Source organism: Oncorhynchus masou, chromosome 28, assembly GCF_036934945.1.
Source record: "Oncorhynchus masou masou isolate Uvic2021 chromosome 28, UVic_Omas_1.1, whole genome shotgun sequence".
Lineage (NCBI taxonomy): Eukaryota > Metazoa > Chordata > Actinopteri > Salmoniformes > Salmonidae > Oncorhynchus > Oncorhynchus masou.
This window is the reverse complement of record NC_088239.1, coordinates 67,830,406-67,846,125: the sequence shown is the minus strand read 5'-3', so window position 1 is coordinate 67,846,125 and position 15,720 is coordinate 67,830,406. Positions and strand designations below refer to the sequence as shown.

The 15,720-nt window shown below is 44.9% G+C and overlaps 1 protein-coding gene across 1 annotated transcript; it reads right to left on the bottom strand.

Annotated features, from left to right (window-relative positions):
- Window positions 1-605: 605 nt before the first annotated feature.
- On the bottom strand, window positions 606-11,178 carry LOC135516910 (substance-P receptor-like). Its single transcript, XM_064940978.1, has 7 exons — window positions 10,948-11,178; window positions 10,601-10,776; window positions 8,465-8,668; window positions 3,665-3,815; window positions 3,206-3,411; window positions 1,048-1,150; window positions 606-809 (listed from the first exon to the last, which is right to left on the bottom strand). Exons 1-7 carry the CDS (start codon window positions 11,176-11,178, stop codon window positions 606-608), a joined length of 1,275 nt encoding a protein of 424 aa, XP_064797050.1.
- Between the last annotated feature and the right edge of the window lie 4,542 nt (window positions 11,179-15,720).

Here is a 15,720-nt window from a genome sequence, read left to right as displayed (position 1 = left end):
CGTGTGTATCAAGAGTAGTCCACCACCCAAAGGACATCCAGACAACTTGACACAACTGTGGGAAGCATTGGAGTCAACATGGGCCAGCATCCCTGTGGAATGTTTTCGACACCTTGTAGAGTCCATCCCCCAACGAATTGAGGCAGCCCTAGCCGATGTTGTGTTGGCTTTAGAATGTGTGAGAATAAAGCACTAGCCCAGGCTATAGTGCACTAAACCACGTATAATCTCCCGTGGACAGTACCTACCGTAAACATAACTGGTACAGTACACCTGTTGGCATAATACGAGCAGCATTAGTTCTGGGGTTTGGGTTTTCATCACTGTTTATTTGGACATATCAGGATTGGGTGAAGGCGGTGCTTAAACTGCTTTACTTTGGCGGATGATAACCACCGGTGAAAATATCAGAAGGGGGTGGGAGGGATTGACTGAGATTTTCCTTTTGTGAGAGTGGAGGCAAAACGGAAATCTCCATTTCTAACACACTTCCCCCTAGAACCTAATCGAGCAGCTGACCAAATGACGTAACATTTCAGTTCTGGGTTAAGTGAGATTAAACCACAACTAATCTAGTTAGGTGTTTTTTAGGCCACTAGTCCATGTTATGTCTGCCGTAGTAAGCAGGGCAGTCGGGGGGGTTGAGGGCTGATCGTGAGGCTGAGCCGTTGGAGGTGGAGGTGAGCTGCATAGTTGTCTGGTTGATAGGGGGGGCTGGCTGGCTGCTCTGCCCCACAGCGCTCCTCCTCAGTGGGCTGCAGAACTGTTGACATACTGGTCTCCATCCGGCTGGCCCGGTACACACTCATCTGGAAACAGAGATAATTGGGACAGAACTTAAAAATACATACTCATACTAGTAACTGAAAGGTTGCAAGATCGAATCCCAGAGCTGACAAGGTAAAACATCTGTCGTTCTGCCCCTGAACAAGGCAGTTAACCCACTGTTCCTAGGCCGTCATTGAAAATAATAATTTGTTCTTAACTGACTTGCCTAGTTAAATAAACAATACACACACCCAGAAAGAAGAGGGAATCTATACACACCTTGGTCTGAAGGTAGCGGGTGGACTTGAGTTCCAGTCCCTCGTAGGAGGCGGCAGGAACACACGGACACCAACAGAACACCTGCTGAAAGCCTGCCCTGAATCTGAACAGAGTGAGGGTTGAGAGAGAAAGAGGGAGAGAGGGGGGAGTGAGAGAGAGAGCGAGAGAGAGATGGGGAGAGAGAGAAGGAGAGACTAATGGGTCAAATGGGTGTGTGTGTGTGTGTGTGTGTGTGTGTGTGTGTGTGTGTGTGTGTGTGTGTGTGTGTGTGTGTGTGTGTGTGTGTGTGTGTGTGTGTGTGTGTGTGTGTGTGTGTGTGTGTGTGTGTGTGTGTGTGTGTGTGTGTGTGTGTGTACCACAGGAGGCTGGTGAGGAGAGGACATATAATATGAATGGCTGGGATGGAGTGAATGGAATGGTATCAAAGACCATGTGTTTGATTTTTATTTATTTTTATTTCACCTTTATTTAACCAGGTAGGCAAGTTGAGAACAAGTTCTCATTTACAATTGCGACCTGGCCAAGATAAAGCAAAGCAGTTCGACACATACAACGACACAGAGTTACACATGGAGTAAAACAAACATACAGTCAATAATACAGTATAAACAAGTCTAAATACGATGTGAGCGAATGAGGTGAGATAAGGGAGGTAAAGGCAAAAAAAGGCCATGGTGGCAAAGTAAATACAATATAGCAAGTAAAACACTGGAATGGTAGATTTGCAGTGGAAGACTGTGCAAAGTAGAAATAAAAATAATGGGGTGCAAAGGAGTAAAATAAATAAATAAAATAAATACAGTAGGGAAAGAGGTAGTTGTTTGGGCTAAATTATAGATGGGTTATGTACAGGTGCAGTAATCTGTGAGCTGCTCTGACAGCTGGTGATTAAAGCTAGTGAGGGAGATAAGTGTTTCCAGTTTCAGACATTTTTGTAGTTCATTCCAGTCATTGGCAGCAGAGAACTGGAAGGAGAGGCGGCCAAAGAAAGAATTGGTTTTGGGGGTGAGTAGAGAGATATACCTGCTGGAGAGTGTGCTACAGGTGGGAGATGCTATGGTGACCAGCAAGCTGAGATAAGGGGGGACTTTACCTAGCAGGGTCTTGTAGATGACATGGAGCCAGTGGGTTTGGCAACGAGTATGAAGCGAGGGCCAGCCAACGAGAGCGTACAGGTCGCAATGGTGGGTAGTATATGGGGCTTTGGTGACAAATCGGATTGCACTGTGATAGACTGCATCCAATTTATTGAGTAGGGTATTGGAGGCTATTTTGTAAATGACATCGCCGAAGTCGAGGATTGGTAGGATGGTCAGTTTTACAAGGGTATGTTTGGCAGCATGAGTGAAGGATGCTTTGTTGCGAAATAGGAAGCCAATTCTAGATTTAACTTTGGATTGGAGATGTTTGATATGGGTCTGGAAGGATAGTTTACAGTCTAACCAGACACCTAAGTATTTGTAGTTGTCCACGTATTCTAAGTCAGAGCCGTCCAGAGTAGTGATGTTGGACAGGCGGGCAGGTGCAGGTAGCGATCGGTTGAAGAGCATGCATTTAGTTTTACTTGTAGAGCAATTGGAGGCCACGGAAGGAGAGTTGTATGGCATTGAAGCTTGCCTGGAGGGTTGTTAACACAGTGTCCAAAGAAGGGCCAGAAGTATACAGAATGGTGTCGTCTGCGTAGAGGTGGATCAGAGACTCACCAGCAGCAAGAGCGACATCATTGATGTATACAGAGAAGAGAGTTGGTCCAAGAATTGAACCCTGTGGCACCCCCATAAAGACTACCAGAGGTCCGGACAGCAGACCCTCCGATTTGACACACTGAACTCTATCAGAGAAGTAGTTGGTGAAACAGGCGAGGCAATCATTTGAGAAACAAAAGCTGTCGAGTCTGCCGATGAGGATGTGGTGATTGACAGAGTCGAAAGCCTTGGCCAGATCAATGAATACGGCTGCACAGTAATGTTTCTTATCGATGGCGGTTAAGATATCGTTTAGGACCTTGAGCATGACTGAGCTGCACCCATGACCAGCTCTGAAACCAGATTTTGATGTGTTTGGTACCACTCCTATCATTCCATTCTAGCCATTAGTATGAGCCCACCCTCCACAATGAAGGTGCCACCAGCCACCTGTGGTGTGTACAGTCACCTACCTGTCATTGAGACAGCAGTAGATGATTGGGTTGTACATGGTGGAGCTCATGGCCAACCACAGGACAGCCAGGTATACCTGCTGGATGTAGCGCCACTCAAACAGCTGCATGGGGTCAGGGTGGAACTGCTGGAGCAGGAAGTAGATGTGGTAAGGCAGCCAGCATACTGCAAACGTACACACCACCACGATCATCATCTTCACGACCTAGAGAGAAGGAGGGGGGAGGGAGGGACAGTTGAAAGCAATTTAGGGATTTGCCTAAGAATATTCACTTAAGAGGTTCCCTGCTGTGTGTAAGCATGCATGAGTGTGTGTACATACAGGTATTGTGTTCTGCTTGTGAGTGTGTGTGTGTGTGTGTGTGTGTGTGTGTGTGTGTGTGTGTGTGTGTGTGTGTGTGTGTGTGTGTGTGTGTGTGTGTGTGTGTGTGTGTGTGTGTGTGTGTGTGTGTGCGTACCTTGCGTTTGGCGATTAGCTGCTCTCGGTAGCGGTGGGTGGAGTCTCCAGGGATAGTCCCCGCCCACAGGGACGAGCCCACCACAAGGTAGGCACATCCCATAATGCACAGCGGCAGGAAGTAGTACAGCAACACCACAGACACAGAGTACCTACACAGACAGAGACACACACACACACACACACACACACACACACACACTAATGAGATTGTTAGACTGGGGTCTCAGGTCTCGTCTAGTCAACCCTGTTCTGATTTGATTCCTCCGTACGTACACACACACAATGTCTGCTGATCCCTTATCAGTCTTGCTACAGGGAGTAGCGACCAAGAAGATCAGCTCTCACTGAAAGATGTGAAATCAATTTACTGAGGAAGACAGAAGAGAGAGGCCTAAATCAAGCCCTAGCCCCTAACTCCTAACATCAGACCAACTACAGGGACTCAGCTGCTTATGGAAATGACTTCATTCCCCTGAACACCTGAGACTAATGGTAATACTAAATAGCACACACACACACGGGGGAGAGCATGGGTAGGTGGAGAGAGAGAAACACAGAGACTGAGTGATAGAGAGAAGGAGAAAATGTCAGGACAGAGAGAGAGAACTGTCAAACGAGTGAGGCTGGGATTCAATCCGATTGAGGGCTATAGGCATTACGACTTTTAAAGGGAATTTCAGGTGCAGCATATGCAATGCTTTCCTGGGAATGGGATCTCCACGAATGAGGGGAACATTGCCTTTAAAATTTGCAATGCTTATAACCTGCGATCAGATTGAATCCAGACCTGAGAGAACTAGGAAAAAGTCAGGACCATAATGACAAATAATTAGTAGGGCTGTCAAACAATTCAAATAATGAATAGAGTTAAAGGCTTTAGTTAATTGCCCTAAATTTGGCCCTAAAGAAAAATATATATATTTAAAAAGCAGGCATACTCCCTCTTATCAATGTTTCAGTAGGCCTACTCCCTCTTATCAATGTTTCAGTAGGCCTACTCCCTCTTATCAATGTTTCAGTAGGCCTACTCCCTCTTATCAATGTTTCAGTAGTCTACTCCCTCTTATCAATGTTTCAGTAGGCCTACTCCCTCTTATCAATGTTTCAGTAGGTCTACTCCCTCTTATCAATGTTTCAGTAGGTCTACTCCCTCTTATCAATGTTTCAGTAGGTCTTCTCCCTCTTATCAATGTTTCAGTAGGTCTACTCCCTCTTATCAATGTTTCAGTAGGCCTACTCCCTCTTATCAATGTTTCAGTAGGCCTACTCCCTCTTATCAATGTTTCAGTAGGCCTACTCCTCAATTTTCAGTATCAATGTTTCAGTAGACCTACTCCCTCTTATCAATGTTTCAGTAGACCTACTCCCTCTGATCAATGTTTCAGTAGACCTACTCCCTCTGATCAATGTTTCAGTAGACCTTCTCCCTCTTATCAATGTTTCAATAGGCCTAGTACCTCTTATCAATGTTTCAGTAGACCTACTCCCTCTGATCAATGTTTCATCAATGTTTCAGTAGACCTACTCCCTCTTATCAATGTTTCAGTAGACCTACTCCCTCTTATCAATGTTTCAAGCCCTACTCCCTCTTATTTTTTCAGTAGACCTACTCCCTCTTATCAATGTTTCAGTAGACCTACTCCCTCTTATCAATGTTTCAGTAGACCTACTCCCTCTTATCAATGTTTCAGTAGGTCTACTCCCTTTATCAATGTTTCAGTAGGTCTAGTTTCAGTAGGTCTTCTCCCTCTTATCAATGTTTCAGTAGGTCTACTCCCTCTTATCAATGTTTCAGTAGGCCTACTCCCTCTTATCAATGTTTCAGTAGGCCTACTCCCTCTTATCAATGTTTCAGTAGGCCTACTCCCTCTTATCAATGTTTCAGTAGACCTACTCCCTCTTATCAATGTTTCAGTAGACCTACTCCCTCTTATCAATGTTTCAGTAGACCTACTCCCTCTTATCAATGTTTCAGTAGACCTACTCCCTCTTATCAATGTTTCAGCAGCCCTACTCCCTCTTATCAATGTTTCAGTAGACCTACTCCCTCTTATCAATGTTTCAGTAGACCTACTCCCTCTTATCAATGTTTCAGTAGACCTACTCCCTCTTATCAATGTTTCAGTAGACCTACTCCCTCTTATCAATGTTTCAGCAGCCCTACTCCCTCTTATTAATGTTTCAGTAGACCTACTCCCTCTTATCAATGTTTCAGTAGACCTACTCCCTCTTATCAATGTTTCAGTAGACCTACTCCCTCTTATCAATGTTTCAGTAGACCTACTCCCTCTTATCAATGTTTCAGTAGACCTACTCCCTCTTATCAATGTTTCAGCAGCCCTACTCCCTCTTATCAATGTTTCAGTAGACCTACTCCCTCTTATTAATGTTTCAGTAGACCTACTCCCTCTTATCAATGTTTCAGTAGTCCAGTCCCTCTTATTAATGTTTCAGTAGGCCTACTCCCTCTTATCAATGTTTCAGTAGACCTACTCCCTCTTATCAATGTTTCAGTAGGTCTACTCCCTCTTATCAATGTTTCAGTAGACCTACTCCCTCTTATCAATGTTTCAGTAGACCTACTCCCTCTTATCAATGTTTCAGCAGCCCTACTCCCTCTTATCAATGTTTCAGTAGGCCTACTCCCTCTTATCAATGTTTCAGCAGCCCTACTCCCTCTTATCAATGTTTCAGTAGTCTACTCCCTCTTATTAATGTTTCAGTAGACCTACTCCCTCTTATCAATGTTTCAGTAGTCCAGTCCCTCTTATTAATGTTTCAGTAGGCCTACTCCCTCTTATCAATGTTTCAGTAGGCCTACTCCCTCTTATCAATGTTTCAGTAGGCCTACTCCCTCTTATCAATGTTTCAGTAGGCCTACTCCCTCTTATCAATGTTCTTGAAATTTAACACCTGCGCCATAACCATGTCATAATATGTCATAAAAGCTGACATAACTTGTCATAACCTGTCATAATATGGTCATAAAACTGTCATGACCGACATACACCTGTAGTGACATATATTGCGTTATTTTATGGCTGGTTATGACACCTATATACGAGTTCGGAAAGAGCCAGTAAGAAAGGCATTTCACTGTACTAGTGCACATGCAGCGGTGTAAAGTACTACTTAGGTAGTTTTTGGGGGTATGTGTACTTTACTTTACTATTTATATTTTTGACAACTTTTACTTTTACTTCACTACAGAAAAGAATGTACTTTTTACTCCATTCATTTTCCCTGACACCAAAAGTACTCGTTACATTTGGAATGCTTAGCAAGACGGGATAATGGTCCAAATCATACAATTATCAAGAGAACATCCCTGGTCATCTCTACTGCCTCTGATCCTCTGGACTGCTTCGTTTGTAAATCATGTCTGGGGGTTGGAGTGTGCCCCAGGCTATCCGTAAATAAAAAAATATGAAAATGGTGCCATCTGGTTTACTTAATTCTTAAGTATATTTTAGCAATTACATTTACCTTTGATATTTAAGTATATATAAAACAAAATACTTTTAGACTTTTACTAAAGTAGTATTTTACTGGATGACTTTCACTTTTACTTGATTCCTTTTCTATTAAGGTATCTTTACTTTTACTCAATTGGGTACTGTTCCACCCCTGTGCACGTGACAATTAAAAACTTGGAACACACATCCTCTCTCACACAATCATACACACCCCACTCTTGCAAATGCAGCCCACCTTTGAAGCATCTCTTTGAGGAGTCTATTCCTGTTCAGTTCATCCTGTGCCATCAACATTTGTGCATAGCCTAGTCAGTGGTCATGTTATCAGGTTGCTAGCTAGCTAAACAATGTTGTTTGTTATCAAACCCCAAAAATAGCGTCTTGCGAGTAGTTAAAAACAACCCATGACATACGCACCAATCCGTGGAAGGAAAAACAGACACAATTAACGACGCCAAAACCAATGTACACGTTAACTTTGACAGCCCTGAAAATGAGTAAAGTCAATTCTGAGTGAAGAACGTTTTACTTGCTAAACCGTCTAGTCTGTGTTTTTTAATTGCTGCATTGTTGACTAATGATATCAAACTGTTGCCATTCATAGAGAACAACTTATATTTCACAGTTTGGAACGTGGCTGTCTAGGAAGTCTAGACTGTTAAAGATGGTTATTCATCTCTTTAATATATCATTGATTTGAATTGTCTTGTTTTCTGTATGATAAATGAAATGCTATATATATATATATATGAAGATGATCACACAGCATCAATAAACAACACAACAAAACAGAAAAACAATAATAACAATGCAATTAATGAAAGTCCTTGAAGTCCGAGGACCTCTGTCTAACAATGGTTATTCATAACAAATAACCCCCACAGACTGAACACCTGTTATCTGTTTGGTTCTAAGTCAGTCTCCTGACTAATAGAGGTTGGATAGAGTCATGAATCATTCCACTAGGATGCTACATTACAAGGAGACAAACAGCAGAAAGACGCTCGGCCTATTCATCCAGAAGTTGGGAGATAGAAAAAGGATGTGAGTAGTGAATCAGATTCTACAGACAGAAAATAATTCAGTTTATTCTCTAATGTCTAGTGAACCTCCTGAAGATTACGCTTCCTTCAAACACCTTTGTGTGTGTGTGTGTGTGTGTGTGTGTGTGTGTGTGTGTGTGTGTGTGTGTGTGTGTGTGTGTGTGTGTGTGTGTGTGTGTGTGTGTGTGTGTGTGTGTGTGTGTGTGTGTGTGTGTGTGTGTGTGTGTGTGTGTGTGTGTGTGTGTGTGTGTGTGTGTGTGTGTGTGTGTTAGTACTCACATCTTTTTGAAGTCCATGGTTGTGTCATTGGTGTATTCAGGCCATTGGATGTAACAAACAGTCCTACCAGGCAGCTGGTCAGTAGCTGAGTAGTAGTACTGGGGGAAGGCCAATAGTAGAGCTAACACCCAGATCCCTCCGATCACTACACGGGTCTCTGCTGAAGACAACCTCTGCCTCAGGGGGTGGATGATCGCCATGTACCTGGAACACACACAAAAACACACACAAAGTGACTAGTTATACACACACACATGTGGGATATGAACTTTTGCACTAACTCTCTTGCATTGACTTTATGCACAAACACGAGACTCTACCAACACATTCACACATACACCCCAAGCCACACACACACATACACACACACGCACACACACTCATACACACACTCATACACACACACTCATACACACACACTCACACTCACATATGCTCTCTCGCTCTCACACACACTCACACACTCACTTTCCCGTCATTGTTACTCATTATTCACTGTGTATTTAATCCTCCTGTCACTATTTTGTTGTTGTATCTTTCTCTCTGCATTGTTGGGAAGGGCCGGTAAGTAAGCCTTTCACTGTTATTCTACACCTGTTGTTTATGAAGCATGTGACAAATACAATTTGATTTGATTTTGACACACAGAGGTCAGTAATACACACACACACACACACACACTGTAATACACACACACAGATATCAGTACTACACACACACACAGATCAGTAATATACACACACACACAGATCAGTAACACACACACACACACACACACGCGCACGCACACACACACACACACACACACACACACACACACACACACACACACACACACACACACACACACACACACACACACACACACACACACACACACACACACACACACACACACACACACACACAGAGAGGTCAGTAATACACACAGATCAGTAATACACACACACACACATAGTAATCAGTTATACACACACGCACACTGTTATACACACACACGCACACACACACTGCTATACACACAGGCACATTACTGTAACACAGACACACATTTATATATACACACGCTCGCTACTGAGGGGACACCAGGGGATACAGACATGGCTCCGATTAGTTTTACATTCCACTGGTTTAATTTAATTGGCAATTACTGATAGTTCAACTTCTTTAGCACAACTGCTACATTCTGGTGACAGATGGAGAAGAGACACTGCACTGTGTGTGTGTTCCTCCAAGCTCTAATGAAAGGTAATCATGCAGAGTTGATGTGAGTGTATCTGATCCTTCTCCTCTCCTTCTCGCCTCCTCTACCCTCTCCTCCTCTCCTCTCCTCCTCGCCTCCTCTCCTCCTCGCCTCCTCTACCCTCCTCTCCTTCTCTCATCCTCTCCTCTCGTTGTGTTGCTTCACTGATGTGATTTACTTTTCTAATCAAGACAAGGAGATGGGGTGATGCCAAAACTATCATCTCCCTTCCTCTCTTTCTTCGCCGTTTCTCTCTTCTTCTCCCTTCGCCCTTTCTCTCCTTAATCCCGTCCACCCCTTCTTCTCCTCTCTTCCTCTCTTCCCCTCTCCTTCCCTCTTGATTATCACCCCTTCCCATTTGTTCTCTCCCCCTCCCTCTCACTCTCCCTATCCCTGCCTCCCTCTCTCTCTCTCTCTCTCTCTCTTTCTCTGCCTGTTGAGGTAAAATCGATCCTCTTCAGACACAGCGGTTTGCAAACACACCTGTTGTTAACACTCCCGGGGAGCCTGGGGTCATCTGGGGGAAGGGCTGCTCTCTTTCTCTCTCTACTTCACTAATGCAATAATGTTCAGATTGTTCTGACACACTGAAGAAAGGGGATCTGTGTTCTGACAGTGAGCCCAGAATGATGGACGGTGTGGGAAGGATGGAAGGGAGAGGAGCAGGGATGATGTGAAGGAAAACGCAGCTCTCACACACTGAGGCTGTGGCGACATACTGACGACATTATATGAGAGAGAAGCAGGATTGGAGAAGGGATCTCTACAGCATTTAGGGCCGCTTACCGGTTCCGAGCCATGGCAGTCATAGAGTAGATTCTAGTGAAAACAAACACACAGTAGAGTGCACCCATGCACGGACACACACACACACACACACACACACAGCTCACCTTTCCAGTGCTATGGCGGTCATGGAGTATATGCTGGTGAAGACTGCTGCAATGGGGAAGAAGTTATGGAACCGACAGTAGCCCAAACCAAAGTACCACTCGTTATGGATGCTGTATGCAAAGTTTATCACTGTGTTGAAGGCAGACATAGATGCCTCTGCAAAGGCTAGGTTCACCTGGGAGGAGAAAAGAGGAATCAGACACAGACAAACGGACAGACACATACACACAAACAAAGTTCACATTCACTGGTGATATTTTAAAATAAAATACATTAATTTGGAAATGATTACATAACGTCTGTCCTCGTTCTCTCGTTCTTTATCATTTTACATGTGTTTGTTTACCAGGAAGTAGTTGGTCACGGTCCTCATGCGTTTGTGCGCGAGGATGATCCAGATGACCACCAGGTTACCGATCACCGAGACGCACACCATGCTGCAGTAGGCGATGGCCCAGAGAGCGATCTGCCAGATCGGCTGCACGAACTGGTTATATCCCTCTGTGTCGTTCAAACCGGAGCCGTTAGTGGCGTTAACGGAAAGGTAGTTATCCGTGGTGTTCAAAAACGAGTCCATCTTTAGATCTCGGATATTTTGTGTTGAAAGAGTAATAATCCAAATAGTAATAGCTAAAATAATAAATATTATATTTGAAGAATAAATAGAGATATTCCCAGTAGCCTAACCTTGTGTGATCGTTTCACAACAAAACCATCTTCTGAGGTTTAGCTTTGATGCTGAGGGTTATAAACCCCCAAATATGTTGATAGTAACCGAAAAAAGAAAGTGAATGGAATGTTGATCTGGGAGAATATCGCAGTATTAAAAACAGTCTAGCTACTTTCTTCTGTTGACCGTCTCACTTGTCAGATTTACGCACTTCTCTCTCCCAAATGGACAAGAAAGTTTTGTAATTTGAGTTACAGGTGAAAAGCTTTGGGATTGAAATGGTCTTCGTTCTCCATATTCGTGTTTACTCTCCCGTTAACAGTAACCCTTGTTTCTGGTCGCGCACAGGCTGGGAAGGACGCACACTATGCGCTCATCACAAAGCCAAGCATTTGACATACCCATGCCGCACACAGACACTCGAGTCAAATACGCACGCGCGTAAAAACCACAGCCACACACACATACACATACACACACACACACACACACACAAAACGAGGAATATGTTTGAGGTGAAGTGCATATATAAGAATGGTTTATGTATCATGTTGTGATTTCCCTCAGTGAGCAAGGTAAGGTGTAGATTGAGTCAGATGGAAATCTCTGAAATGTCTCTCTCAGGAAGTAGTGTTTTCTGCATCTATGAAATAGTCTATGGTCTTTTGAGTGGGTCACATTAATCGATGCCCTTGCCTGCAGTCAGACATCTGGAGTTCAGTCTGCTATTTCAACTCTTTCTCTTAATTTCCTCTTTCCCTGTGTTGCTCAATTTATCTCTCTGCAATGAACACGATGGGAGACAGAGAGCTGGTTTCAAGCACAGGGCGAAGCAGGTGTTTATTTGTAAAGGACCACAGGAGGAGGCAGGTAGCTGGGTCCAGGGGCAGGCAGAAGGTCATACACAGGGGGTCCAAAAAGGCAACAGTACAGGCTGGGAAACGACTAGTAACGTCGTCCGTGCGATCAGGCAATGGGTAGAGAACAGGAAATCCGATAAAGTACAGACAGAGAATAGGCTAAATGTGTCGTTAGTGAGGCGGGCAAAAACTATCATACAAGGGAGGATTAAATTACGGGAAGAACAGCGCTTCGAATAGAAGTGTGTCACAAAACAAACAATAGCTCACAATGATGGGGTGCAAAGAACTGAACTAAATAGTGTGTGATAATGACATACAGGTGTGTGAGCAGGTGATCAGAATTCGGGTGATTGGGATCTGGAGAGTGAGCTGCTTTCACGGGACCTATGTGTTTGAGTGTGTGAGCTGGAAAGTGGGCTGGAAAGTGAGCTGCGTTCAGGGATCTACGTGCTTGAGAGTGCGAGTTGGAAGCAGAAGTTACACTCTCATCCTCCCTCCAATCATTCTCCTCCTCTTTACCAGAGAGAGTAAGCATCATTAGGAAGAGTGGTCTGTGTAAGTTCCCTACATAAATATTCTGATGTCTGGATATCAAGGCTGGGGAGATGTCAAGCCTCATTTACAGGACAGGGGCTGCATTACTATTATACAGTAACATTACTCTATTCTGTCTCGATCTATCCTCTCCCTGCTCACTCTCTATCCTCATTTCCTGTCACTCAGTCGGCACTCAGTCGGCTCTGTTGTCTCTCTCTCTCTCTCTCTCTCTCTCTCTCTGTCTGTCTGTCTGTCTGTCTGTCTGTCTGTCTGTCTGTCTGTCTGTCTGTCTGTCTGTCTGTCTGTCTGTCTGTCTGTCTGTCTGTCTGTCTGTCTGTCTGTCTGTCTGTCTGTCTGTCTGTCTGTCTGTCTGTCTGTCTGTCTGTCTGTCTGTCTGTCTGTCTGTCTGTCTGTCTGTCTGTCTGTCTGTCTGTCTGTCTCTCTCTCTCTCTCTCACTCTGTCTCTCTCTCTCTCTGTCTCTCTGACTGTCTGTCTGTCTGTCTGTCTGTCTGTCTGTCTGTCTGTCTGTCTGTCTGTCTGTCTGTCTGTCTCTCTCTCTCTCTCTCTCTCTCTCTCTGTCTTTCTACACACACCAAACAGAGTTATCATCAGAATGTACAGCAGGAAAATGGAAGCCAATTTCACCTACTGCTACTCAACTACTCAGAACTACAACACAATCCACCTTGAGAGAGGAGAGGTGAGGAGAGAGGGATGAGGAGAGTGGGATGAGGAGAGGAGGGAAGTGTAGGAGGGGAGTGGACTGGAGGAGAAGAAAGGAGAGGAGGGGTAGATGAGGGCAGTGGATGAGAAGAAGATGTAGGATCTTAATTTGATCACCCTGTTGCAGGAGAACTTTCCTGTAACACCAGTATATTTGAGGTTTAACAAAAGGCTTCTGAAGTTTGTAATTTCCACTTTTCCACAAATTTCAGACTTGATTTTTATTTTATTTTTTCTTACGAAAAATGTATCAAACTCTACAAAAATGTCCATTAATCATAATCCACATAATAATCCACATTTCATGTTGCTGGATTATTTCACTACTCTATTAAGATCGTACATCTGTAGCAAGGAGAGGGAGAAAGAGAGAAGAAGTGAAGAGCAGGAAAGTTACAAAGAGAGGGTTTTAATCTATGTGGGATAGATAACACAACATTTTTCATCTTCCTGACAAATCCTGGACACACAGGTCCTCAATCTGAATGTACGAAAGGGATGAAGAAAGACATCTGAATGTGAGAAACAGCGATAGAGAGAGGTAGAGGATGGAGGAATGGAGTGAATGCATAAATACCTGAAACCTTGGGCTAGTCTCTCAGCCTCCCAGTCACACATAGGTGATTCAATCTAACAGCCCGAGAAATAGATAGAATGAAAAAGGGGGAGGGAGAGCGAGAGAGACAGAGAGGGAGAGAGGGAATAAGGAGGAGGGAAGGAGAAAGGAATAGAATCTTGTCCAGAGAGGTTTGATTTGATATACTCAGGCATAATTAGAATAGAATGTTCCTCTAATAGTGTGTGAAACAACAACCATTCCTCACGCAGAGAATAAGAAATATGTACAGATTCTGTCAGTGGATTTTTGCACAAAAGCACAAACATTTAATGCAACCACACAGCCTGGAGTGGAGCTGAGTGCTCAGGGACCTCTTATCCAGCTGTGCTCTGGCACACTTACCTGGAGAGAGAGACAAAGAGGCTTGGGGACAAAATGGGGGAAAGAAAGAATGCATTAGCGAAAGAGAGAAAGAGAAGCCTACGTGATGAGTGATGAGTTTGTGTGATGAGTGTTTGTTGAGAGCGCATATCCATGTCCAGTTAGACCCCAGTTTTAAACCCCATGTTCAGTTAAACCCCAGCTTTAAAACCAATGTTCAGTTAAGCCCCAGCATTAAACCCCATGTTCAGTTAAACCCAGCTTTAAACTCCATGTTCAGTTAAACCCCAGCTTTAAACCCCATGTTCAGTTAAACCTCAGCTTTAAACCCCATGTTCAGTTAAACCTCAGCTTTAAACCCCATGATCAGTTAAACCCAAGCTTTAAACACCATGTCTAGTTAGATCCCATCATTAGATCCCATGTCCCCTATAGGGTCCCTCCTCCCCTCAGACAGACACTATAGGGTCCCTCCTTCCCTCAGACAGACTCTACAGGGTCCCTCCTCCCCTCAGACAGACACTATAGGGTCCCTCCTCCCCTCAGACAGACACTATAGGGTCCCTCCTTCCCTCAGACAGACTCTACAGGGTCCCTCCTCCCCTCAGACAGACACTATAGGGTCCCTCATCCCCTCAGACAGACTCTACAGGGTCCCCCCTCCCCTCAGACAGACACTATAGGGTCCCTCCTCCCCCCAGACAGACACTATAGGGTCCCTCCTCCCCTCAGACAGACACTATAGGGTCCCTCCTCCCCTCAGACAGACTCTACAGGGTCGCTCCTCCCCTCAGACAGACTCTATGGGTCCCTCCTCCCCTCACACAGACTCTACAGGGTCCCTCCTCCCCTCAGACAGACTCTATGGGTCCCTCCTCCCCTCAGACAGACTCTATAGGGTCCCTCCTCCCCTCATACAGACACTATAGGGGCCCTCCTCCCTTCACACAGACTCTATAGGGTCCCTCCTCCCCTCAGACAGACACTACAGGGTCCCTCCTCCCCTCAGACGGACTCTATAGGGTCCCTCCTCCCCCCAGACAGACTCTACAGGGTCCCTCCTCCCCTCAGACAGACTCTACGGGTCCCTCCTCCCCTCAGACAGACTCTATAGGGTCCCTCCTCCCCTCAGACATACACTATAGGGGCCCTCCTCCCCTCACACAGACTCTATAGGGTCCCTCCTCCCCTCAGACAGACTCTACAGGGTCCCTCCTCCCCCCAGACAGACTCTACAGGGTCCCTCCTCCCCTCAGACAGACTCTACAGGGTCCCTCCTCCCCTCAGACAGACTCTATAGGGTCCCTCCTCCCCTCAGACAGACACTATAGGGTCCCTCCTCCCCTCAGACAGACACTATAGGGTCCCTCCTCCCCTCAGACACT

Excerpts from the sequence above, each read along its gene's own strand:
- LOC135516910 (XM_064940978.1), bottom strand. The coding sequence starts at position 11,178 with ATGGACTCGTTTTTGAACACCACGGATAACTACCTTTCCGTTAACGCC. Across the intron at positions 3,412-3,664 it reads AGCTAATCGCCAAACGCAAG|GTCGTGAAGATGATGATCGT; the intron begins GTACGCACACAC and ends CCTTCTCTCTAG. Across the intron at positions 810-1,047 it reads CCCGCTACCTTCAGACCAAG|ATGAGTGTGTACCGGGCCAG; the intron begins GTGTGTATAGAT and ends CTCTGTTTCCAG.